This window comes from Gadus morhua, chromosome 6 (genome assembly GCF_902167405.1).
Source record: "Gadus morhua chromosome 6, gadMor3.0, whole genome shotgun sequence".
Lineage (NCBI taxonomy): Eukaryota > Metazoa > Chordata > Actinopteri > Gadiformes > Gadidae > Gadus > Gadus morhua.
In genome coordinates this window covers 11,466,588-11,494,143 of record NC_044053.1, presented here as the reverse complement: position 1 = coordinate 11,494,143, position 27,556 = coordinate 11,466,588, and the positions used below count along the sequence as shown (strand labels likewise).

The following is a 27,556-nucleotide window of genomic DNA, read 5'->3' as shown; positions in this document are numbered from 1 at the left end:
CAGGAGCTTCATCACCAGAACCAGCTTCATCACCAGAACCAGCTTCATCTTTAAATGTTAGATCAGCATTGATCTCTGTCTTCTCTGTGATTGGCGAGATTGACGACTTTCCTGAGGGTAACAGGGTCGGTTTTTCAGTACTTAACAAAGACGATGATGTGCCTGCGGAGGTCTCACTGCCTGGAGACATATCTGTACTTGTCTGTTCTGGTTGCTCACTTGAGATGGCGGTAGCTGTTTCAGTGGAAAAGGAGGGAGAAGCAGAAGTAGTAGATATTATAACAGCAGCTGCTTCTTTTTCTGGCTCCGTTGTACTCAACACAGAGGATGATGTGGTAGTAAAAGTCTCTTGGGTGGACATGTCAATTGTTTGACCATCTGAGCCCTCTTCAAGGGTTGAAGATGAAACTACACTATCTTCTGGTGCAACAGAGGCTGTCTTTGATTGGCTTGTGGGCGTGTCAGTGCTGTACAGAGAGGAGGCTGGATATGCTGTTGTCCTTGAACTGTCAATTGTTTCATGGGATTCTGTTGTCACTGATGGTTTCTTTGTGCTGAACGTTGATGTTGATGATTCTGTTTCAGTGTCTTTAGGAGACCCATCAGATGTTACTTCACCAGAGCCCTCCTCTGTTGATGCAAAAATGGAAATAGCCTCTGCTGTGATAGAGGATTGATCTGTAGAGACATTTTCTTGAGGTTTTGTTGTGAATGCTGGTTTCTCTGTACTATAGAGTGAGGAAGGTGGGGACAAGGTTGATTTCATACCATCAGTTGCTTTATCTGATGCTGTTGTCACTGCAGGTTTACCTGTGGTGATCAAAGAAGAAATGGTTGGTGAGATAATTAAAGATTCATCAGTAAATATCGTAGAAGTCAGGTCAGCTGGCAATTCTGTCTCAGAAGGAGTAGTTACTACTGCTGTGGCCGCCTCTGTGCTTGATCCATAGAAGGAAGGGGAAGTTTCCAGCATGATAGGTTCTTTGCTAATACCATATTCCACGATCTCATCGCTAGAATCTGCGGATGCCTCAGGTGATGTTGAACTTTGAGAGCTGGTTATGGAACTGGTCTTTGTGACATCTGAGGCAACATATGTTGATGGCATCACTGTCTGATTTGAAATATCCACTACAGTTTCTGATGACACTGTGGATGGTCCCTCTGTGCTTGCCAGGGAAGATACAGTTGTGACAGCGGACATCTGAGAGAACACGTCAGGAGCTTCATCACCAGAACCAGCTTCATCACCAGAACCAGCTACATCTTTAGATGTTAGATCAGCACTGATCTCTGTCTTCTCTGTTGTTGGCGAGACTGACGACTTTCCTGAGGGTAACTTGCTCAGTTTCACAGTACTTAACAAAGACGATGATGTGCCAGCGGAGGTCTCACTGCCTGGAGACATATCTGTACTTGTCTGTTCTGGTTGCTCACTTGAGATGGTGGTAGCTGTTTCAGTGGAAAAGGAGGGAGAAGCAGAAGTAGTAGATATTTTAACAGCAGCAGCTTCTTTTTCTGGCTCCTTTGTACTCAACACAGAGGATGATGTGGTAGTAACAGTCTCTTGGGTGGACATGTCAATTGTTTGACCATCTGAGCCCTCTTCAAGGGTTGAAGATGAAACTACAATATCTCCTGGTGTAACAGAGGCTGTCCTTGATTGGCTTGTGGGCGTGTCAGTGCTGTACAGAGAGGAGGCTGGATATGCTGTTGTCCTTGAACTGTCAATTGTTTCATGGGATTCTGTTGTCACTGATGGTTTCTTTGTGCTGAACGTTGATGTTAATGATTCTGTTTCAGTCTCTTTAGGAGACCCATCAGATGTTACTTCACCAGAGCCCTCCTCTGTTGATGCAAAAATGGAACTAGCCTCTGCTGTGATAGAGGATTGATCTGTAGAGACATTTTCTTGAGGTTTTGTTGTGAATGCTGGTTTCTCTGTACTATAGAGTGAGGAAGGTTGGGACAAGGTTGATTTTACACTATCAATTGCTTTATCTGATGCTGTTGTCACTGCAGGTTTCTCTGTGGTGATCAAAGAAGAAATGGGTGGTGAGATAATTAAAGATTCATCAGTAAATATCGTAGAAGTCAGGTCCGCTGGAAATTCTGTCTCAGAAGGAGTAGTTACTACTGCTGTGGCCGCCTCTGTGCTTGATCCATAGAAGGAAGGGGAAGATTCCAGCATGATAGGTTCTTTGCTAACACCATATTCCACGATCTCATCGCTAGAATCTGCGGATGCCTCAGGTGATGTTGAACTTTGAGAGCTGGTTATGGAACTGGTCTTTGTGACATCTGAGGCAACATATGTTGATGGCATCACTGTCTGATTTGAAATATCCACTACAGTTTCTGATGACACTGTGGATGGTCCCTCTGTGCTTGCCAGGGAAGATACAGTTGTGACAGCAGACATCTGAGAGAACACGTCAGGAGCTTCATCACCAGAACCAGCTTCATCACCAGAACCAGCTACATCTTTAGATGTTAGATCAGCACTGAACTCTGTCTTCTCTGTTGTTGGCGAGACTGACGACTTTCCTGAGGGTAACATGGTCGTTTTTTCAGTACTTAACAAAGACGATGATGTGCCAGCGGAGGTTTCACTGCCTGGAGACATATCTGTACTTGTCTGTTCTTTTTGCTCACTTGAGATGGCAGTAGCTGTTTCAGTGGAAAAGGAGGGAGAAGCAGAAGTAGTAGATATTTTAACAGCAGCTGCTTCTTTTTCTGGCTCCGTTGTACTCAACACAGAGGATGATGTGGTAGTAACAGTCTCTTGTGTGGACATGTCAATTGTTTGACCATCTGAGCCCTCTTCAAGGGTTGAAGATGAAACTACACTATCTTCTGGTCTAACAGAGGATGTCTTTGATTGGCTTGTGGGCGTGTCAGTGCTGTACAGAGAGGAGGCTGGATATGCTGTTGTCCTTGAACTGTCAATTGTTTCAGGGGATCCTGTTTGCACCGATGGTTTCTTTGTGCTGAACGTTGATGTTGATGATTCTGTTTCAGTCTCTTTAGGAGACCCATCAGATGTTACTCCACCAGAGCCCTCCTCTGTTGATGCAAAAATTGAACTAGCCTCTGCTGTGATAGAGGATTGATTTTTGGAGACACTTTCTTGAGGTTCTGTTGTGAATGCTGGTTTCTCTGTATTATAGAGTGAGGAAGGTGGGGACAAGGTTGATTTTATACCATCAATTGCTTTATCTGATGCTGTTGTCACTGCAGGTTTCTCTGTACTGAACAAAGATGAAATGGTGGCTGTTACAATTAAGGATAACTTTGTGAAAATATTAGAAGTTAGGTCCCCTGAAGCTTCTGTTTCACTCAAAGTAGATATTGCTGCAGTGTCCTGCTCTTTGCTTGATACAGAAAAGGAAGGGGAAGATTCCAGCATGTCAGTTTCTTTGGATGCCACTGTTGATGCTAAACTTTGAGGGCTTGAAATTGAACTTGTCTTTAAGACATCTGAGGAAACAATTGTTGATGACATCACTGTTTGAGCTAAAATATCCTCCGCCGATTTTGATGACACTGTTGATGGTCCCTTTGTGCTGGCCAGGGAATCTACAGTTGTGACAGCTGACGTCTGAGAAAATATGTCAGGAGCTTCATCCCCTGAACCACCTTGTTCTATAGATGTTAGACCAGAACTCATCCGTGTCTTCTCTGTAACAGGCGATACTGATGACTTTTCTGTCTGAACTGTGACTGCGCTCTCCTGTTCTCCAGAGTGCAACATGGTCAGTGTATCAGTACCTAACAAAGAGGATGATGTGCTTGCTGAGGTCTCACTGCCTTGAGATATATCTGCACTTGTCTGTTCTGGTTGTTCACTTGATAAGGCGGTAGCTTTTCCAGTGGAAAAGGAGGGAGATGAAGATGTGGAAGATATTTTAACAGCAGCTGCTTCTTTTTCTGGCTTCTTTGTACTTGACACAGAAGATGATGTAATTGTATCAGTCTCTTGTGTGGATATATTAGATGTTTGGAACCCTGGGCTCTCTCGAAGGGTTGAAGATGATAGGGAACTATCTTCTGTGGCAACAGAGCCTGGTTTTGATTGGCTTGTGTGTGTGTCAGTGCTGTACTGAGAGGAGGCTGGATATATTGTTGTCCATGAACTGTGAGTTACTTCATGGGATTCTGTTGTCACTGATGGTTTCCTTGTGCTCAACGTTGATGTTGATGATTCTGTTTTAGTCCCTTTGGTAGAAACATCGGATATGAGTTCACCAGAGCCCACCTCAATTGTCTCAAAGATGGAACTAACCTCTGTTTTCTCTGTGACAGGCGAGACCGAAGACTTTCCTGTTGGAACTGTGAACACACCCTCCTGATCTTCAGAGGGAAGCATGTTTGGTTTCTCAGTACTTAACCGATAGGATGATGTGCTAGCTGAGTTCTCACTTCCATGGGATATATATGTACTTGACTCTTCTGGTTGCACAGTTGAAATGGCGGGAGCTTTTTCAGTGGAAAAGGAGGGAGATGCAGAAACCGTAGATATTGTAATGGAATCTAATTTTTCTGGTTCCATTGTACTCAACAGAGAGGCTGATGTGGTTGTAATAGTCTCTTGTGTGGACATATCAGATGTTTGAACACCAGAGCCCTCTTCAATGGTTGACAAGGAAACTGAACTATCTTCTGGTGTCACAGAGGCTGTCTTTGATTGGCTTGTGGGCGTGTCAGTGCTGTACAGAGAGGAGGCTGGATATGCTGTTACCCTTGAACTGTCAATTGTTTCATGGGATTCTGTTGTCCCGGATGGTTTCTTTGTGCTGAAAATTGATGTTGATGATTCTGTTTCAGTCTCTTTAGGAGACCCATCAGATGTTGCTTCACCAGAGCCCTCCTCTGTTGATGCAAAAATGGAACTAGCCTCTGCTGTGATAGAGGATTGATCTTTAGAGACACTTTCTTGAGGTTCTGTTGTGAATGCTGGTTTCTCTGTACTATAGAGTGGGGAAGGTGGGGACAAGGATGATTTTATACCATCAATTGCTTTATCTGATGCTGTTGTCACTGCAGGTTTCGCTTTGGTGAACAATGAAGAAATGGTGGTTGAGATAATTAACGATTCATCAGTAGATATCGTAGAAGTCAGGTCCGCTGGAAATTCAGTTTCAGAAGGAGTAGATACTGCTGCTGTGTCAGCCTCTGTGCTTGATCCATAGAAGGAAGGGGAAGATTCCAGCATGATAGGTTCTTTGCTAACACCATATTCCACGATCTCATCGCTAGAATCTGCGGATGCCTCAGGTGATGTTGAACTTTGAGAGCTGGTTATGGAACTGGTGTTTGTGACATCTGAGGCAACATATGTTGATGGCATCACTGTCTGATTTGAAATATCCACTACAGTATCTGATGACACTGTTGATGGTCCCGCTGTGCTTGCCAGGGAAGATACAGTTGTGACAGCAGACATCTGAGAGAACACGTCAGGAGCTTCATCACCAGAACCAGCTTCATCTTTAGATGTTAGATCAGCACTGATCTCTGTGTTCTCTGTGATTGGCGAGACTGACGACTTTCCTGAGGGTAACATGGTCGGTTTCTCAGTACTTAACAAAGAGGATGATGTGCCAGCGGAGGTCTCACTGCCTGGAGACATATCTGTACTTGTCTGTTCTGGTTGCTCACTTGAGATGGCGGTAGCTGTTTCAGTGGAAAAGGAGGGAGAAGCAGAACTAGTAGATATTTTAACAGCAGTTGCTTCTTTTTCTGGCTCCGTTGTACTCAACACAGAGGATGATGTGATAGTAACAGTCTCTTGGGTGGACATATCAATTGTTTGACCATCTGAGCCCTTTTCAAGGGTTGAAGATGAAACTACACTATCTTCTGGTGTAACAGAGGCTGTCTTTGATTGGCTTGTGGGCGTGTCAGTGCTGTGCAGAGAGGAGGCTGGATATGCTGTTGTCCTTGAACTGTCAATTGCTTCATAGGATTCTGTTGTCACTGATGGTTTCTTTGTGCTGAACGTTGATGTTGATGATGCTGTTTCAGTCTCTTTAGGAGACCCATCAGATGTTACTTCACCAGAGCCCTCCTCTGTTGATGCAAAAATGGAACTAGCCTCTGCTTTGATAGAGGATTGATCTTTAGAGACACTTTCTTGAGGTACTGTTGTGAATGCTGGTTTCTCTGTACTATAGAGTGAGGAAGGTGGGGACAAGGTTGATTTCATACCATCAATTGCTTCATCTGATGCTGTTGTCACTGCAGGTTTCTCTGTGGTGATCAAAGAAGAAATGGTGGTTGAGATAATTAACAATTCATCAGTAGATATCGTAGAAGTCAGGTCCGCTGGAAATTCTGTTTCAGAAGGAGTAGATACTGCTGCTGTGTCCGCCTCTGTGCTTGATCCATAGAAGGAAGGGGAAGATTCCAGCATGATAGGTTCTTTGCTAACACCATATTCCACGATCTCATCGCTAGAATCTGCGGATGCCTCAGGTGATGTTGAACTTTGAGAGCTGGCTATGGAACTGGTCTTTCTGACATCTGAGGCAACATATGTTGATGGCATCACTGTCTGATTTGAAATATCCACTACAGTTTCTGATGACACTGTGGATGGTCCCTCTGTGCTTGCCAGGGAAGATACAGTTGTGACAGCAGACATCTGAGAGAACACGTCAGGAGCTTCATCACCAGAACCAGCTTCATCTTTAGATGTTAGATCAGCACTGATCTCTGTCTTCTCTGTTATTGGTGAGACTGACGACATTCCTGAGGGTAACATGGTCGGTTTCTCAGTACTTAACAACGACGATGATGTGCCAGCGGAGGTCTCACTGCCTGGAGACACTGTCTGAGAGAACACGTCAGGAGCTTCATCACCAGAACCAGCTTCATCTTTAGATGTTAGATCAGCATCCATCTCTGTGATTGGCGTGATTGACGACTTTTCAGTCTGTACTGTGACTGCACTCTCATGTTCTTCAGAGGGTAACATGGTCAGTTTCTCAGTACTTAACGAAGAGGATGATGTGCTATCTGAGGTCTCACTGCCTTGAGACATATCTGTACTTGTCTGTTCTGGTTGCTTACTTGAGGTGATGGTAGCTTTTTCAGTGGTAATGGAGGGAGATGAAGAAGTAGATATTATAACTTCAGCTGCCTCTTTGTGTGGATCATCTGTACTTGACACGGAGGAGGATGTTACAGTAACAGTTTGTTGTGTGGACACATCCGATGTTATGTCACCTGAACTTGCTCCAAGAGTTGAGGATAAAACTGAACTACCTTCTGGTGTGATGGAAAATGTCTTATGTTGACTCATTGTGAAGCTTTGTTGAGACTCGGAAGAGATTGATGTTGGTCTCTCAGTGTTGTACAGAGGAGAGTCTGGAGATACAGTTGTCCATGTACTGTCAGCTGTTTCATGGGATTCAAATGTCACTGATGGTTTCTCTGTGCGGAACAAAGATGGTGTAGTTACTATTTCAGTCTCTTTGGTTGAAACATCAGATATAGAGGTGTCCTCTTCCCCTGTAGTTATAAGGAAACTTCTCTCTGGTCCAATAGATGTTTCAATGGTATGTGATTTTGTGGGCAGTTCTTCTGTGCTGCGCAGGGAGGAAGAAGGTCTGTAAGGAAAGGTAGGTGTAAACATATCAGGAGTTCCTTCACCTGAACCGTCTTTTTTGGTAGGATGATAAATTATGTCTTTCTTCTCTGTTACAGGCGATATAGAAGATGCTCCTGTCAGAACTGTGACAGCGCTCTCCTGTTCTACAGATGGTAACATGGTTGGTTCCTCAGTACTGACCAAAGAGGAGGCTGTCTTAGGTACAGTCTCTGATGTACCATTGGCTTGATCTACTGAGCTGTCTTTTTCTGTAGAGGTTAACTCAGAACTTGTCTCAGTAGGTGTTGAGGATACTTTTTCAGAGAGGAAGGAAGAAGATGCTGAAGTGGTAGATATTGTAACGGCAGCAGTAACAGTTTCTTGTGTGGACATGTCGGATGTGATGTCACTTGAACTCACTCCAAGAGTTGAGGACAAAACTGAACTATCTTCTGGTGTAACAGAAGATGTCTTAGATTGACTCGTTGTGAAGCTGTGTTGAGACTCAGAAGAAATTGATGTTGTTCTCTCAGTGCTGTAAAATGAGGACGCTGGAGATTGTGTTGACCTTGAACTGTCAGCTGTATCATTGGATTTTTTTGTCACCAAAGGCTTCTCTGTGCTGAACACAATTGTTGATGTGTTCTCCTCTGTTGCTGTAACAGAGCTTGACTCTGGTCCAATATTAATAGTAGGGGACTTTGTGGACAATCCCTCTGTGCTTGCTAGGGAAGATGTAGGTGTGTCCGTAGAAGTTTGTGTCAAAATATCAGGAGTCCCACCTGAACCACCTTCCGTTGTGGCTGTAACACCATGACTTATTACAGTCTTGTCCGTTGAAGGCAAGAATAGGGATGTCTTTACTGTGACAGCACTCTCTTTTTCCTGAACAGCCTCAACAGTGGCGGGAGAAGTAGATTTTCTCTCCTCAGGTGAAACTGTTGTTGACCCAGTATTGTACGAAGAAGCTATCCCAGTCTCTGTGGTTAACTTGTCAGTGTCTGGGTCTTTAGAGCCGACCATCTCTCTTGCCGTGGCCAGGGTGATGTCTGGTTTCTCAGATATGTCCATCTCTTTGTTTACACTTGCAGTTGTCTCTTCTCCACTCTGTTGTTTTGTGGTGTGCTCCACAGGCACTTCCCCACCGGCTGTTACTGTACTGAAGGGTTTGGTTGTCTCAGTTTCTGTTTCCATTGATTTTGAAATTGTTGAGGTATCCTGGGTTGTGTATTGGATGAAATAGTCTGTCAATGATGCCATTGTTGTCCTCAGTGTTTCAATGACACTGTACAGAGGAGATGCAGTGGTTTCAATGGACTCCCCTGTGTGACCAGCAGTCTTAACTGCCTCTGTGGTTTCCTCAGCTAAAGATACAGATGAGAGTGAATCATCAATGACAACTACTCTATCTGACACTCTGGTTTTGTTTGACTGTGCTGTTACCTTATCTGGTGTACCTGTAGTACTTAAACCTGAATACACTGTGGACTCCCGAGAAATCGGTCCTCTCGTGGACAATGTAGGGCCAGTTGTAAACATGTCAGGTGTTTGAACACCTGAGTACTCTTTGTCTGGTCTAGGGGGCATTCGGCCGGTCGGTTTTTCTGTATTGTCTGAATATTCCCCTGTGGTATGAGCTTGAGCTTTTTCAGGGCTTGCCTGTGTAACTGTGGCCTTCTCAGTACTGATTGTCTCTTCGGCAGAATCTGGTCCATTTGACATCGAAGGATTCAATGTGGTTGTGAAAGCTCCTATCAAGGTTTGGGTTTCATGGGCCGGGTCTTCTGTCATTGTTGTTTTTGTTGTTGAGTCAGAGGTGGGAGAGGCTACAGTCTGTGAAGAGGATGATGTTATGGCCTGGACAGCTGAAGGAGCAGATGTGCTCAAGTTTCCCTCTGTGGCCATGTCTCTATCTGCGGCTGTGTTTAGTTCGGTGGTGGCGGAACTAAAAACCTGGACACCAGACAGCTCTGTCTGACTAACTTCTGAGTCACTTTTGACAATGGTGGGTGTAGCTACTGAAAAGCCAGGCTCTCTGTGTGATGATGGCGTACTGACAGCGGTAGATCCTTCATGAGGTAACGTTGAGGGAGCCGACAAATCGGTTTCTTCGGAAACTGCCACAGATGGTGTTCGTGTAGCTATCGAAACGGAAGTGGAAGGTGTGGCCTCACTAAATACCTCAGTGGCCTCTGTGACGGTTGTGATAGCTGCAGCTCCTTGTGTGGCCTGGGATCGAACCATGTCCTCCATTGCTGATGCTGATACAGTGGTCTTATCTATCTGTACAAGGCCCTGTGTTGTTAACAAGTCAACCACTTCCGGAAGTCGAGGGGGTGTTGGCTCCACATTTGGAACCCCAGTGACATCGCAACCAGCCCAATCTGGGATTGGTTTGGATGTTGGGGAGACGCTAACAGCAGTGTATGATATGACATCTGGGGCTCCAGTGTTACGAATGGGCTCAGCGTCCCCCGAGAAAAAGCTGCTCTCATCTGGTATCAGAGGGCTGACAGGGGCCTGGTGCTCCTCACCTAAAACACAGAGTATGGATAAGCAGTTACAATTATTTGATGACCTTTATGACTCATCTATTTGCTATATGTTTCTATCATGTAAATGGCTATAACATATATATATATATATATATATATATAATAATTGTTTCAGAATATAACCAATTAAGCCAGAAAGAATCAGCTACATCAGTTATCTATGTTTTAAGGACCAAATTAGGTCGCACATTTGAAATCGTTAAAAAAAGAATCATGTAAAGATTGACAATGACAACATTTTCAAGCACTAGCTCTCCTTGCAAACCATAATTCAGAGAACCCGAAAACGAAAGTGTTATCAAGAGGCCAATCTATCAAGAAGCTTTTCAAGGCACGTCTTTTTAAGAGTTATCAATGTGACATTTAATGCTGCAAAAGATGAGTAGAGACTAGAAATAACCATAAAAGACTTAAGCTGCTCGTTCAATGCTTTATATCTAAAGTATAATACAGCCATCTCATGTTTTGCCTCAAAGCAAAAAATAACACTGCTACACATGTCGGTTGGTTCCATCACAGACTTGAGGATTGATAATGCTGGCTTATGTGAGGTTAGAGCCTGCTGTGCTCTGAAAGGACAGGTCCCCCATGGAGAGTCTGTGACCCAGCTACGGCCCTGAGCAAAGGCAGACGTCCTCTCCCCCCTCCCCCCTCCCCCCCTACGTCCCCTCAAAGCAGCTTGAGGGGATGTAAAACACCACTCTGTGAGGTCCAACCTCAGCTGCCCCTCGGAGAGCAGCATCATTGCCCACGCAATTACTAACTTCTGGAAACTACAAATTCACCTGCTCCCCGTCTTTTATTGTTTGTTTTTACTCGCCACAAATAATATCAGCTCATCGGAGTGAGTCAAAGGTTTACTTAACTCTCCGAAACATCCACGTGTGTACGTGTGTGTGTGTGTGTGTGTGTGTGTGTGTGTGTGTGTGTGTGTGTGTGTGTGTGTGTGTGTGTGTGTGTGTGTGTGTGTGTGTGTGTGTGTGTGTGTGTGTGTGTGTGTGTGGCAGTTGGCAAATGAAATAGCGTGCGGATGTCCACATCACGGCATGTGAGCAAGTGAACTGGTATTACGAGGCTGCATTTGTTTGTTAATGTTTACATGTCGCAGTTCAAACAACAACAGGAGCGGACATCTGCTTACGTACAACGACAAACAAGCCACCCTGCTTCCTAAACCATCCATCCTTCCTTTTCCTTCTACTTTCCCTTTATGTCCTCTTTTCCCTATTCGACCAGATCTCTCTGTACCTCCCCACTCTGTATCTGCGTATCACCTTCTGCTTCCCAGAAGTAGTGATTCACCAAGATTACTGGTTGGACGGGGAACACCTGCAGTAGCCCATCCGTGAAATCACATACACCTGGTTAAAACCATGCAGGCCTGGGAACTATACGTTAGAGAATGTACAACATAAATGTCTTGCTCAGTGCACATTCACAACATTCACACACCAGACCAATGCAGATTCTTTGTGGGTTGATGTGTCTCTGTCAGATATAAATGCAGCGTAAATGTATCATCAAAGTACAAAATAATTGTAGCTAGGGGAACAAATATGTTACAACACAATGATTATCAGTTGCATATCCAGTTGATTGAGTTGTATACACTAAGGGGGGGGGGACCACACCCACACACACACACATACAGTACATGCACCCATGCAAATACCATCAATAAAATAAGAGATTAATCAGATTAGCATGGTGTTGTGTCAGTATAGCATCCCTCATCCTGCTCTCATATTCATGCTTAACAGAGCCTGTGTTGCTAAAGAAGTCTTCTCAGAGCAGAACATCATTCTGTGGTTATCCAAGCGCCATGCTGTATAGGGAGGAATCCCTTTTTTCAGGTCATGGAGACGTTGTGCACTCTGTCTGCTCTATTCCCTCATGAAATATGGGGTGGCTCACCCAGTTAACAAATGTTCCATTCTCCAAGTATAATATTGTTGACTACTCTGCCCATGGTGCTGCAATAAATTCGGTCAGCAAGTCTTTTTTGTATCAACATTCAGCAGGCCGTTAATGTGTCATAGATTAGCACTGTGTACATAAAACTGCATTGCCACATTTCTCCATTGATCACAAACACCCCACCCTATTTAGAAAGCCAACTTTCTAAACATTAATTCTTCAATTACAAACGATGCAGCACCTAAATACTACTGCAGGCCAGGCACCCAACACACTAACCGAGTCAAGGAGACATGTTCCAACATCTTCGCTGCTCTACAGCACACTGTGCGGCAGTAAAATAAAAAGCTATAATCATGCTTGTTACAGCCAGGTGGCCCTGGGCTCTCTTCACAGTGAGGGGAGAGTCTGTGCTAGCCATGACATCAACGATGAGGTGGTGTCCAGTCTGAAATGTGCCCAAGACAGTCATCTGTGCTCACTCAGGTACAATGCCAACACCCCTTTTTTTCCATTGCCGGGTTATGCTGTCAGTAGGCCTTCTATTGGCGTAGATGCACAGTCCATATTTTATAAATTAGTCATTTCAGATGCTCAACCCCACACACATACAAACCCATTTCTTACAGACATTATTGGCCAGATTTCTCCATGTTAATTAGATGATTGTCATCAAGCAAAGCGACATATCCCTACACATTGACATACACATTCCGATAGATATGCTCAGTTGTTCCGCTCTACCCTCCGAAAAGGTGCTTGGCAAAGAATGTGATTCAAGATCACCTGACCTTACAAGCAAGTCTATACTAGCAACAATTCCTGCCAAATGCTCTAGAGACATTGCCAAATGACCAGGCCATTCCACGAAACCCTACAATTTCAGTCCACTCCTTTCCTCGAAAACACGAGAGATGCTCTTTAGGGACAGGGGGTGAATCATGGTGTCAGCTAGGTCTGATGTTCAGCCCAACGGAAAAAAGAAATGTTTAAATACAACACAGCTGCTGTCCTCTGTGTGCTGCCTGAACTCAAATCACAGGATCTTTCCTTTGAATTTGAATATTCATAATTTTTGTTTTTTCTATTAATGAATATCCCTATATAAATCAATGAATACACTTATCATCAATTCCAGTGGAATCCAGCATCAGCATTATATTAAAAAACCTTATCATCCCTTTCATTCTATCAGTGACTAATGCCTAAAGCACTTCCAGTAGGATACTTGCATAGGAAAACGAACATTTACTTAATCTAACAGCAGTTTGCAATATTTATGTTTTTGTGTATATTGGAATTCTTAATACTTATTTTTCTCTTCTGCTGACCATATTTGCTCAACAGTGCAGAATTTGAACGCAGCATACAGAGGAGAATTGTAACAAATCACCAAAGTAAAATCATATAGAAATAAGTACTTGTTTATCAAACAGGATATATATATATATAAATAAAAGTTTAACATGAGACTGACCTGCATCCAACTCCTGTTCCTGCTTTTCAGTCGTGAGCTGGGTAGTTTGTCCCTCTACCACCAAAGACCCTGCAGCCTGTGTCGGGTGCTCTAGGGTTGAGGCTCTGGTAGAAGATATCAGGTACTCTGCATCAATAGCCGTTGCTGTTTCCTCATCTCCTGTCAGGACCTGCGGGCCGGAATCTGGAATCTTGGCCTGGGACTCATCGAACACTCGGACGCTTGACGCAGACGTGACCCGATCGTCGCTGGGGGGTTCACTGTCGACGTTGGAAGTGGGGGCGGTCGTGTGTTCGGAGTGAGGCCTCCTTGACGTCACACCCGGAGGCTGAGGTGTCGTCGTCGTCATGGTAGCCGTGATTGTCACGTCGCCTTCCTTGTACACAACTGCTGGCGTTCTGGCTTCCTCGCTGGATGAAGGTGTGGTGGGCGACACTTGAGTGGTGGTGTCCCCCTCTGTGTCCCACTCGGTGCCGCCTCTTGTGTTGCACATAAAAGTGGTGTCAGTCACAGGGGGTACAGTTGGCTCTAGGGTTGTGTGCTCCTTCTGGCCAGCCTTTGACGATTCAAATGGCGGCGGTCCCTCCAGGGGTATCCCAGGCTCGAATTCATCAAAGGGGTCTGGACTATAATCCTGAGGGTCCGGCCAATACGTCTCTGGGATTGTTGTGGTTGAATCAGTGAAGCTGACCAGCTCTTCTGAGGTCCCTTCGGCAGTGTCTGTCGTGAGAGTGTCATAGAGCCCAGTCATCTCCGTGGGGACCCCTGGTTCCAGGACTGTCTCCTCCGTCTTCCCGACAGCAAACATGGGTTCGGTGCCGGTGGGAGCTTGCTCTAAGAGGAAGTGCGGTTGCACGGTGCCGACATGAATCTCCTCATGGTCGTCTGGTTCCTCGGTGGGCCAGGAAAGGGGCTCTGTTTCCGTGTCATGGGTGTAGACGGCGGTGGCGTGTGTACCCAGACTGCTTTCTGATGTGGCCCATGGCGCCGGAGAGACGGTCCCGCGTTGCACGTCCGTCGTCCGGGTGTCGCTCCCGCTTTCGGAGTCTTCCACACTGTCAGCGAGGGTGGCGGTCTTGGTGAAGGCGGCATCATCCTCCGTCTCCTCGGTGGCGGCTGAGAGTGGCATGGTGGTGGTGACCAGGAGCTCTTCCATGACCTCAGCGCCCGAAGGAGTTGGATGAGGTGGAGCCATGCTGGTGGAGAACATGGAGGACGATTCCCCAGACTTCTCCTCCTCCTCGGCTGTTACAGTTTCAGAGCTAGGCGCGAGGGTGGAGGTGCTGCTCTCCACTGGGGACAGGGTGGTGGTCGAGCTGGGTGGGGCGCCGGTGGTCGATGACTTTTGCACTGGTGAGGGGGTTGTCAGTTCGAGTAGAGACATGTCCAAAATGGAGGTCTGGTGGATCCCCTCTTTGCGTCCTAATCACAATACAAAGAGACACAGAGGGACAGCATTTTACTAGATGAAAAGGTAAATAAGTCCTTACATTGGGTAACATTGAAACCTAGAAAAATGGATTCAGAAACTCTCTGCAAATTGACGCTTATGTACACATATTAAACATTCAATTCTTCAGCATGATGGGCTTATTGCTCACATGGACTATCGAAGCAGTAGTTTACATACCTTTCAAGATTATACTGCACTATAAAAGGTTCCCATACACACACATTGTAATCAACCTTTAAAGGGACACAGGTGTAAACGACAGACAAGAACAAGCTGAGGTCAGATACAGGCTGGTTATTATACCATAAAACACATTATATAGAAACAGTAACACGTAAACATACATACCCATACGTACATACAAAATCATATCTACACATACATAAATGCACGTGAAAAAATGTATACATACATACGGACACAAACATACCAAAACATACCAATAAATACGTATACATACATATCTTACCCTAGAAACACCCTAACAACACCCTAACAACCACCCAGAATACCTTAAAAGACTCCACAAACACCCAAGCAACCACCTAAAAAAGAAAAGAAAAAAAAAAAAAAAAACACCCTAGGAACAGGCCAAAACTGTCTAGCAAGCACCCCAAACAGGCTAGAAACCACCCAGAACACCCTAGCACACACCCTAGCAATGACCTAGAACACTAATTCAACCGCCTACAACACCTGACCAACCACACAAAAGTACCTAGCAACCACCCAGAACAACAAACTTACTGCATATAACACCAAGAAGACACACAGAACACCCTAGCAACCGCCCAAGACACCCTAGAAACCGCCCAAGAACAACCTAGCAACTGCCCAAGACATCCTAGCAACTGCCCAGAAACCTCAAGCAACCGCCTACAACACCACAGCGACCGGCAAAAAACACCCCAACATACACCCAGTACATCACCCTGCAGTGACCAAAGAATAGGACAAAGGAACGGTCACTGCACCCGATAAACGAGATGATCATTGTCAATTTGTACAAGCCTGGGAAAGTTCCGCCCATGCTACACTGTATTGCACAAATTATTTATTGAACAGACAAATTCAGTTGACTCCTGGGACTCTGTTTGAATCATATCAATGAGTTGAATACTCGCCAAAGACAGTAATTGGCATGAACACAAACAAACATTAATATCTATGGTACGTTATACAATTTGCCATTCCCTAGTGGTGTTTATAAACCACAAGAATTGACATAAAGCCATACAGCGTTACACAAATTCGACAAGAGAGAAAAAAGGAGAAACAACTCTAACCGATTAATCCCCAGAGCTCTACTGCTCTCTGGTTCCCAGAAATCGTTTCTTTGCTTTTTCAATAATTTATTTAAAACAAAGTTTGGAAGAATAACTATCCTTGCTCTTAAAGTCACTCTGGCGAGCTATTATTGTTCTTTATGTTCAGCATTGTATCTTTTAATAATGCCCATGGGCCTAGATTATAACAGGCTGGTTGACGGAAGGCCTTTTTTTTTTTCTTACTTTTAGACTGAAAGCATAAATTAAACCTGTACCTACCCGGATGGGTCAAAAGCAGAGAAAGACTTTCCCCCTAAAAAGGGATGAATAAAGGACTTAACTTAACTTAACTTAACTTAACTTAGCTTAACTTAACTTAACTTAACTTAACTGTCAGGAATCTACTGTGTTGGTTTTCAATAAAGTTGAGTTCACTAGTGTGTTTGCTGCAGCCCAGCAGCATCTGGATAGCTGTTGATTTCAACTTCTCAGCTGGGACTGTCAGCTGCCTTGAACCCAATACACTCTCATCCAAATGAAAAGGAGAGTTCATAGGACCGTATCCAATGGCACAGATACCCATTTCATGGCATAACCTAGATCCCTCTTAAGCTTTTGTACTTCTTCCTATAAAGGTCCCTCGATTCTACATCCTTTCCTCTCCTTTCTTTTTCTAGAGCTTCCCTCTGCCTCTCTCTCTCACTCTTACTTCTGGCCATAATAGACAGTAGTATAGAGGGGTTACGCGAGGACACTCCCCTGTGGCGTCAGATTGTGTAGAGCAGACGCCAGCTGTGGACCATTACACACCGGCCCTCCTTCTCTGTGTGACTATCTCTGATGTAAGGTGTGCACCACTTTTTCCTTCCCAAGAAAAATAAAACCTTGTACTGTTCAAAGTAGCATTATCTCACTGACATTTTTTCTTATTTTGTATTTTTTTTGTGCAGTTGCAGTTACTGGGGCCTTTGTTTTCTTTCTGGCAAGTACCGAGGACCAATCAGAAAGTAATTATCCTCATCTGCCCTCTGGACCACGCCCCTCTCCGCTCTTCGCTGTGCACGGTCTTATGTGACTTGTGTTTACACCGCATGCCTTTTTTCCCCTCCATAGTGAGCCCAGGAAATGAAGAATTGTGTCGCAGTAAAAGACAAGGAGAGGTACTTGAGGAGCACTTAGGCAGGAGTAAATACAACATTAGCATGAGGGCTGGCAGGGGGAACGCACAACAGTGGAGGGAAGTGAGGGAGGACTGTTTTTATGCCCTCTGAACCCCGTGAAGACTTATCACCAACAGAGTTAGCTGCGACTGGCCTGACGGGGGGGACCGGGCTTATCTGTCCAACCCCTCATTTGTTAAGATGGAAAGGGCGGGTCAGAGGTCACCGAGGATGACTGAATTTAGACGTTCAGTAGTAGCTTTGTCCATTATCCAACCGTCTGCTCTGATAAGTACGAGTGAGAGTGACAGAGGAAGGACAAAGTGTGACAGCGGAAATGAGAGGATAAAGGCGTGGAGGTAGGGAGATAGTGAGGCTAAAAAGGCTGACAGGTTGGGTATTTCTAACTGTTGCTATTCCGGTCAGTGGCTTATTTCAGCTGTCATTGCCCTGGAGGGCTGTGATTAGCAAAGGGACACTGACATTTGGAGAGATTAGTCTGCTTTAATAAACATAGGATCAACCGTAAAATGTAACCTGAGGCCTTTTTTAAATGGTTCATTTCGTTTTTTTTCTCTCAAGCAAATGTCTAATTTAGATGAATATGTTGTACCTCTCTACAAAAAAATGCCATCCACTATGCCTGCATGCATACACAAATAACATTGCAATCAAATGTAACATCTCAAAATGGTAGTGTTGTAAATTTGTAAATCCTTCAGTTCGTTTTTGAAACAGCAAGTTTCAGAAGTTGAGTTTGCAGTTTAATGAGAGTTGTTGCAAAGTTACGGAATCGATTGAGCTAGCCTCAAAGAATTAAATACAATAAAATAATATGAACGGCTTGGGACTATTTAGCTTGGTAGTTGCTTCTTCTCAAATGAGCTGGTTCATTTGGCGCAGAGACACCATAGGGCTTAGCATTATGATATCACCCACCCCTTGGCCAAATTATGTCGCTAGGGCAACAGGCGGGTAAACCAAGTGAGGTCAGTAGACCAGAAAGACGCTGTAGACTTCTAGACCAGTCCACCACATAAAATACTCACATCTCAAAGACAAACAACAGTTGATTCAGTGTGTTTGTGTGTGTGTGTGTGTGTGTGTGTGTGTGTGTGTGTGTGTGTGTGTGTGTGTGTGTGTGTGTGTGTGTGTGTGTGTGTGTGTGTGTGTGTGTGTGTGTGTGTGTGTGTGTGTGTGTAAGTATGTTTGAGTGATTGTATATGGAGATGCATGGAAGCGGAGGATCCAAGGGCGGGGTAGCCAACTCTTTCCCACATTAGATCATAGTTCAGCCTGGCCAAAGCCTGGTTCCAGGCAAAACTACTGCTCCCTATTCCGGGCCTGTTCCAAGAAACCTTAAATGTGTCGCATAAGAATATCACAGAAACCTTAACCACTGTACCTCCAAAACAGTAAGCTCCCAGCTTCTTAGAAGGGTCCGGGAAGCCAGTTTGGTTCTTGTAGCGATACATGGTTCTGACACCCAGCAGGCCTCTGCCGCATTGCATTCTGGGTATGGCCACGGGGTGCCGGGCGCTGCCGTCGGAGAGCCAGCCGTAGTCGCATTGGTCCAGGCCCTGCCTCCAGGCGGCGTGGAGTTGGCCTGGGGACGCCAGCACAGCGTTTCTCTTCTTGCACTCTTCCTCTGCCTCCTTCAGGGTCATCTTGCGAGTCCCTGGAGTGTAGTACACTTCACCTGGAACGTACGTGAAACCCATGTTAGATTAGATCCCCGCTGTCCTCCGTCAAGCTGTAGCAAGACGCCTGATCATCAGCGGCTCCTGAATGACATGTATCTAAAAGATCAATAAACTACTGAGTTGTTTTTTTGGAGAGACTGCTTAATGAACTTCGCTCAATCGGAATTCACTATGTATAAGAACATGACTTAGAATGGCTGACCGTTTAGCTTGGATCTGAATAAATTGATTTTAAATGACACAATAGATAAGCACTGAATAAACACACAGACATACATTAGTGGAGGCATGTGTGTGTGCAGGGGAATGGTAGAATTCAAACTATAGATGGAGGGGCTGAGTCAGTTTTCACTTAAGCTGGATGCTTGGTAAACGACCAGTAGGTCTACATTTAGTTTTTGCAGAAACCAAATTATGTACCAAATCTGACCGTTAGACATAGTGTTATTATACCAGGATAAAGGGGTGTAATCTGTAAGGCCTGGGCTTTTTTATTATATTAATACATTTCTAAATAATTTTTCCCAGCCGTTCAATGTTATGTGCGTGCTCGAAAATGTTCCAGACGTGTGTTTTGTTAAGGTTGTGACATTCAATTGAACTGAATAAGTAAAGTAACCAAATAAAGCTTTCCCCTGCCATGTTTTAAAGGATACACTTGCCAACTAGATTAACCATGACTTTTATTGGAAATGACCTGACCAGAACCTCCCAATCAGAACAGTTAACCAATAAAGCACGATCCTCTTGAAAACAAAAAGAACAATAAAAAAATCATTATCGGATTTGACCTTTCAGTAAAAGGGCCATTAACAGCTCACAAAAAAAAAGATGCAGCTGTGAAGGGCCTAGGTCCAAAACATCACCCACCAACCTATTCAACACAATAGCACTTCATTCATCTCTCTATTATTGAGGTGGGATAGCAATGCAGACTATGTCCCTGTCCCGTCACTGTGTCTATCAGAGCTTCGGGTCAGGAAGTTTCCACAGTAGATTCCTAAGCTTCTTTATACCTTTGTACCTTCTCCGCTTCATTCCAGTTTGTTGTATTTATTTTATGAGATGAATCGCCTTTCTTTTTTTTGCATTAAAAGGGACTCTGTGCTTTATGTTTCCACTGTGTGGAATCGTCTACTTTTATGCCAGATGTTGCAGCATATTAAATGATGCAACATCATCCAATTAACTCCGTAAAATCAACGGGACGTGCAGCTGTAAAATGAGGTCCCTATACATGTGTTTCAATGCTAAGAATGTAGATTATTATTTAATTTGGTCAGACGCAAGTGTAAGTGTGTCCGTTTGTTTCTTTGTGTATGTGTGCCTGTTTATATGTGCGTGTGTTTGTGTATGCGTGTGTGTGTGTGTGTGTGTGTGTGTGTGTGTGTAAAGTATAAAGAGGATTGTAATGATTAGGATTAGTACTTTTTGAGAAACAAAACATAGACATAAAGGGGACCCTTGGTTTAGCAGTGTCAAGACATAAGTTCACTTTAATAAAAATCAATTTCACCAAAATGTGGTTCAAAATTTGTCAGCAGTCACTGTCAGAGCAGATTAATATTGTTGGCAGGACGTTGAGGACTTCTTGCAAGTAATGCCAGAAGAATTTGAAGGAACCATTTTCACATATTTGTTGGTGACTTGAAAAAAAAACATCATGGTGTGAACTGAATCCAGTTTGTCTCCCTCTTTCACTAGATCTGAATGTTGAAAATAATTGGCTCTGGCACACTGCTTCTAGCCAAAGAGCACTTCAATACACACTCACTGAATATCTGTAATGCATCAGCATTTATCTGCAGCGAATGTTCCCTCGCGCTTCTAACGCCCTTATGCTGCGGCTTCGTCTTACCATGGAGTTTGTCTACAAAGCAGTAGACGTCATAGGTCTCCGTGGCTTTCCTCACTCCGTAGGTCCTGACGCCGGGTTTACCCATCAGGTTACCAAAGCAACCATGCCGAGGCTTGGTGATCGGGTACCTGAAAGGAAGGAACAAGGAAGGCCCCATCAGGGTGGTACATGAGCACCTCCTGCCTCTTCCCACAGCGCTCTCCGCTCAAGGGGCCTACCAGCTCAACAGCTGGTCGAGGTGTTGCTGTGTGAAACTAAACATGACTCAACTTCAGAAGCTGCTTCCAACTGACCTCACTGTCTGGCCTGCGATCCAGCCCGCGTCGCAGTGGTCAAAACCGTCCTCGTAAGCCGCTTTCAGTTGGTCAGGCGTGGCGATGGTGGCTCCGACCTTCTGACAAGTCTGCACGGCCTGGGCGTAGTCTAGGGTGTACCTGCTGACGCCCGCTCGGTAGTGGAAGACGACACCTAGGCACAAGAAAAATGGGGAAGAGGAAGAGGTGGATTGAGGAGCCTGGAAAACACATCATGATTGGTGACTGCTGATGCAATTCTCTACCGCTACGATAAATCAGTTGAAACCTCTTGCACGTCACAAAGCCATGAGTCCAATTAAAAGGGAAACATTTTTTCTTTCGAATGTAGAGTTTTAGCAATATACTGAGAGGATAAATAAAAAAGGGCTACAGTTCCCCACAATTGGGCTGGATGACTACGGATGATTTAGAATGATTCAGATGATGCCACGGAAATTAAATCTGCGCATTTGCGGTCTTCAAACATGCGCACAAGACTTGATTCATTGTCCTAATTAACATTGCAGATAGTTGGGAGAGGGGACTCTGTGGATTGTATACCACAAAAAACTGAAACTATCACAGTATCCCCCACCCATACCCTAAGAAATTAATCATATCTCCGTGAATCCATCTAGAAGGAGAACACTTACTCTCCAGTGTGTTGTAATGATGCTTGATACACCCAGGTCAACACCCCATCTCAGCAAGGAGACAGCTGACAGAAATAGTAGATTGCCGTAGCGGTACCGTTATGTCGTTTTAATAGGAATTTGAGGTTTAACCGTGTTTCAGAGTGGAATGACAATTTAGGATAAATGTATAAGTGTGTCTATGTGTGTCATCGCTCTCTGAGATACAAAAGCGTGAGAACACGGACCACTACTTTGGTGGAGATCCCTGGTAATCTCCTCTAACTACCGCATTAAGCCCATTGGCATGGTGGTAGACCAGATAATAATGGAGATGCATGACATCATAGCGTGAGTTAGTGCCGGCGCCGAACAAGAACCAATACCACCCACTTTATTCCTTAATCATGTCTCTACACAAAGAGATGAAGAGGTTGACCAGGGAAAGCGAAACATTCTGGTGATTGTATCTGTTCCTGATAAACATGGACACGGAAGGGTTTTACTACAAACTTCAGAGACCGTTTTTCCGTGCAACATTTCTATTGCCTTTTGGGATTACATTACTTTTGACAGTAAGTTTGCAACAAAGTTTTGTATAGATTCTCAGTGATTCCCTGCAATGGACAATGATAAAATGATGATGACTAAAAATTATGAATGAATGATGACTAGCAGTAATAGAATCCTTTATACTAGAATCAAAGTTTGGCTAGCCCGACCGGTTCTAGTTGGTCTTTCTACCATTGTTCATCTCAGTCCTCTTTCGATTTTAAATGTCAACACATCTGATGACAATCAATACTGACTCCGCCCAATGCGGAACCGGGAGGCATGCTCACCGTTGACATCGAGGCTGACGGTGTCCTGGGTGTCCTCGATGCCGTACATGACCTCACAACGGTATGTGCCCGCGTCACTGGCGCGCAGCTTGACCATGGTGAGCGATGCGTCGCCCACGTCCTCCGGGTGGCTGGGCACGGACACGCGGTTGCGGTAGCTGGAGCCGATCTTGATGAGTCCGCTCTGGGCCACCAGCACCGTGGACTCCACCTCGCCCACCATCTTGGTCCACTTGATGCGCAGGTAGTCCCTGCTGAGGACGGTGCTGCCGTTGGCGCTGATGTGGGGCGGGGAGGTGGGGAGGTTGGAGAAGAAGCAAGGCAGGGTGACCTTCCCCGAGAGGGAGCCGCTCACAGGCTTCAACATGGTCAGCGTGTTGGAAGCTGGAAAAGGAAGGGAAGGGTCAATATTCATTACCTGTATCGGTTTGTGTGTGATGTTCACCATCGGTGACGTGAGATTCATTCTGTTCACGAAAATTTCATTTTGTGATGCCATTTATTCGTCATCTAGTTGTGTTTGAAATAGGGATGTCCGATATTCGCTTTTTTGCCGATATCCGATATGCGATATTGTCCAACTCTAAATTTTCGATTCCCATATCAGCCGATACCGATGTCGATATTTGGGTTATTTATTTTTCCTCAAACCTAATTTAGGTAACATTACATATCTCCTGTTGTGGAATTAACACAACATGCTTAATGTTATTGTGATGCCCCATTGGATGCATTCTTGAATGCAACAAGGCTTTCCAAATGTTAACATTGTCTGTGCAAAATAAGAAAAATACTTCAACTTAATTTAAGGGAAAAGTGCCATGTTTATTTTTATTTTTTTAATGGTCTCAGACAACAGTTTGGATTACACTCTCCCTGAGATAATCTTGACAATGCCCACAACAAATAGGGCAAACTTGACTTCACAAATGATAAAACATTGTACTTGAACAACTATGTGCAACATGGCAGTATGTTTCTTTAACTAAAACTCAATAACCTTAATTGAATAAATGCACAGATAAGAGTCAATTACAATGTGCACTGTACTGCACAATTTTGAAAACATTTATTTGAGCTATAAAAAAAAAAAAAAAAAAAAAAATCGGTTTTAAGGCAAAAAAAATCCGATACCGATATTGACCGATATTACATTTTTATGCTAATATCGGGCCGATAATATCGGTGGGCCGATAATATCGGACATCCCTAGTTTGAAACTTTGTGATGTGGGTCAGTCATGTCGTGCTCTGATGCTGTTCTTCGCTAAAAAAATGCCCAACCCATTTATATTGTGGGGTGAGTCAACTACACCCAGACCATTATAATAAATCGGAAGTCAAAAATAGCTGCTGGAGAGTCAACCGTCATTCAATAGATGTGGGAACAAATAGCGCACTGTCTCAACGTATGTTGAGATCATACGGGATGTGTTTAAACTTTTTAATGTAAAAAAGTAAAAAGAATGATGGTAGAATATGTTATTGCATGGGGGAGCTTGGGGGAGTTAAAAAGGGAGGGGGAGGGGGATTATGAGTATTTGTCAATGGCGGTGGAGGTGGTGGTTGGGGGCTGGGGACTTGGTGGGTCTAGTGACAGGGGGTGGGGGTGATGAGGAACAATGCAGGGAATGCTCTGGAAACAGTGGTGGGACTGCCCCCAGGGCATGTGTCCGCTTTAACTGAGGGTCTTATTAGGATGAGCGGTGAAACCAGCTGTTAGCTCCAGACAGAGGCCAGGGCCTAATTGAAAGGTATCCATCCAGTGTGTGTGTATGTGTGGCCGAGCACGTGCATGTGTATGTGGGTATGTGTGTGTGTGTGCGTGTGTGTGTGGGACTACCACTCTGCATAATTGTGTGACCTTCACCTGCCAGTGCTCACGGACCAGCGGTAATGGACTCTGAAGGACCCATACTTTCAATGGGCTGCTGCCTGTCTGCTGTAAGTCATGCTGATAATGTTAACCTACGCTTGTGTGCTGTAGATAAGATATTGTATATCGGCTGCAGGAGGGCCTGACTGTAAAGCACAATAACTGGTTTAATGGTGACACAGCGAGGGGTGGCGAGACAGTGAAGAGATGTAAAGGAAGAGAGAGAAGCACCATTTGACACTCACCTGTTCCCCGTGCAGCTAGGCAGAGGCAATACAACCACAGGATATGTTTTATATTTAATAGCATCTATGAGAGGGGAAAGGGGCAGAAAACACAAGGATAGCATTAGTAGACAATCAATGAAATTAACTCATGAGAATGACGGAGTCTAATGAAGAGGGAGTCCAAGTAACGCAGGGCAGATGGGCCCAGACACAGGTTCAACATAATACTCCACTTTGGTCTTTCTCTATACGTTTCACTTGGCATCTCGCTCGTGGTTCTGAGTGCACTTTGATGGTCTGTAAGTGTAACCTCTTGAATAGCCTGGGTGGTGAAGCTCTCAGTTTCTGCCTCTTGTGGAGTCAGGCAACAAACACTAAGGAGGCAGGGAGGGGGACTCAAGGCACCCTTACCCTTATGTGCACCCCGCTATGTAAATACATCAGGTCACTTCTGTTGCAATCGAGGGCCCTCGCTTCACCACCAGATTGTGAAACTTCCACAGGATAATCATCCATTTGAGCCGATGTAAAGTAAACCAGTGTGATGAACAGGCTAATAGCGTCCCTAACGTAAACTCATAAAATCATCTCTGGGTGGATAAAGGAGTTTTACGTCTTCTTTAATGCCAGCACACCCAGAGAATGGTCCCAAGTCAACAGACACACCCTGAGAGAGAGTAATGGAAAAAGAAAATCAGCCTGACCTGAAGGGAAAATTAGACCTCAATCTAGATGTTCAATGAACACAAATAAACATGTTGCAGGCCAACAAAGACATGTGTTAATGTTTATTTGTACATTTGTTATTCCTAAAACATAACATCGATTTTCATGAAAATCGGATAAATAGGTAAGAAAATCAAGTCATCTCAAGACCATTGAATATTTTCTGCAAATTTCGAAACAGTAGGCCTATTAGGGCTAAGCCCTACATCTGCTGAATAACAAATAATTATTGGATGATAGTCTATAATTGGATGAAGCCATGGAGCACAGGAGTGCTTGAGACTGTTGCGCACACCTGTAAGTGGTGGTTAAAGTTGGACGATTCAAGACCCTGTCAGTGTTTTTTTTACAATTACATATTAATTTAATAATGACTTTTTCTGATAACTTTTTTGCTTAGCAACTAATTTGTTATTGCCAGTTGAATGAATGAAGGAAGACCCCATTAGTTTATAGTAATTCTCAATAAGATATGTTTTGGTATACAGTCAGAAATTATTTGATCGGTATTCTCCTATTGTAAAAAACAAATATTCTATTCTATTCTAAGTACGCAAATTTGGGTGGTCCAAAAGGACAAGTTCACATGTTATGAGCAAAGAAAAAAAGTTTAAATCCCATATTACAGAGTTCTTCTATTATTTGGAATATGAGTGCATTATTTGAAATATCTATCCCTGTGTTGTTGTACAGGAAGAGACTGAAATAAACAATTGGCTAGCCTAATTTGACACTTGTATCACTACTTTACGCAGAATATTCAGTGGTTAAAAAAAAAGGAAATTAGGGCGAAACTGAATGAGAACTTACTTTGAAGGGATTTCTATTCCATGACATGTAAAAAATACTTATTTCCTTCAATTAAGTAAGGTTCCAGTGTGTTAAATGCATGTGCCAAAACGTGTCCAAAGTAGGCTTATGTCCTCCACAGAGTGGTGCGATGGCTAGGTATTTCCTCAGTGCGCCTTGCTCAGGTTCCTCGGGCTTTGGTTCTCCCAAGTTGCAGGGTGCCACTTCAGTATGGTGATGCTGGTTCCGATCCGTGCAAGAGAAACACTGAAGTGCTGCTATGCAACAAGTTCAATTTCGCTTTACGCAGTCCACTATTTCGTCAGTGCAGAAGAGGAGGGCCAGAGTCCCCATCTGAAAAGTGAATGAGACACCTCGGGGAGGAGGGGAGAAAAAAACTCATCGATGCCCTGTGAGAGCACCGTCTTTCCACTAGTGAACAATAGAGTGCGTAATCACCTACTACCCTCATCGGTAAGCTTAGAGGTAAACAATTTCGGTCTATGATTTAATGTGTTAAAGATTACGCGTAAAGGTGCCGCCGATTTCCAGACAGTGCGCTCGAAGGAGCGCACACCTACCCAACAATGCGCAATGTTGGAGCTTTGAGAAAGTTATGAGATCCGCGTAAAACACCATCTATTGTTTCATTCGGCGAATCGGGCCAAGGCGATTTCGATAAGTAGGCAATTTTGTCATATCATTAAACAATTTGGATATGTACTAACATTTTCTTTCCAATTAATACAATCACATTCAGGATTATCTCTTTCTCAGTGGATTACAACTCTTTAACTTAATTTATTGTGTTTTACTTTTCAAGACACTTATTAAATTTCCATTATTTGAATTTGCTTTGCACAATAAGGAACTTCCATCGGTAATTATTGTAGTTTACTATTGAGAGGGTGCATCTAAATACTGTGCGCAGTAAGTAATGGCTTAAAATGACAGGTAGATTGTCTGAATGGGTATTCTGCTCCGGATATAGACTCCTGAACATAATACTTTCGCTGGAGGACTATCTGATAGCTGAAGCCACCGTGCTTTTCCTTTCCACACGGGGGAGAGGATGAACCACAGTTAGTCCAAAGCGCCTAATGATAGGTGCCGATAAGAGGGATGGCGAAATGGAAGAGCAGAGCGCGCATGCGCGCGCTGGAGAGCGCTGCTAATTTACTAGT

At 44.2% G+C, this 27,556-nt stretch overlaps 1 protein-coding gene across 1 annotated transcript; it reads right to left on the bottom strand.

The window, feature by feature from the left end:
- Positions 1 to 5,273: 5,273 nt before the first annotated feature.
- On the bottom strand, positions 5,274 to 24,939 carry LOC115545807 (versican core protein-like). The gene is made up of 8 exons (XM_030359245.1): positions 24,876 to 24,939; positions 22,756 to 23,139; positions 21,279 to 21,453; positions 20,986 to 21,113; positions 18,830 to 19,123; positions 13,544 to 14,965; positions 10,051 to 10,128; positions 5,274 to 5,446 (listed from the first exon to the last, which is right to left on the bottom strand). The coding sequence occupies exons 1-8, from the start codon at positions 24,937 to 24,939 to the stop codon at positions 5,274 to 5,276; spliced, it is 2,718 nt and encodes a 905-aa protein (XP_030215105.1).
- Between the last annotated feature and the right edge of the window lie 2,617 nt (positions 24,940 to 27,556).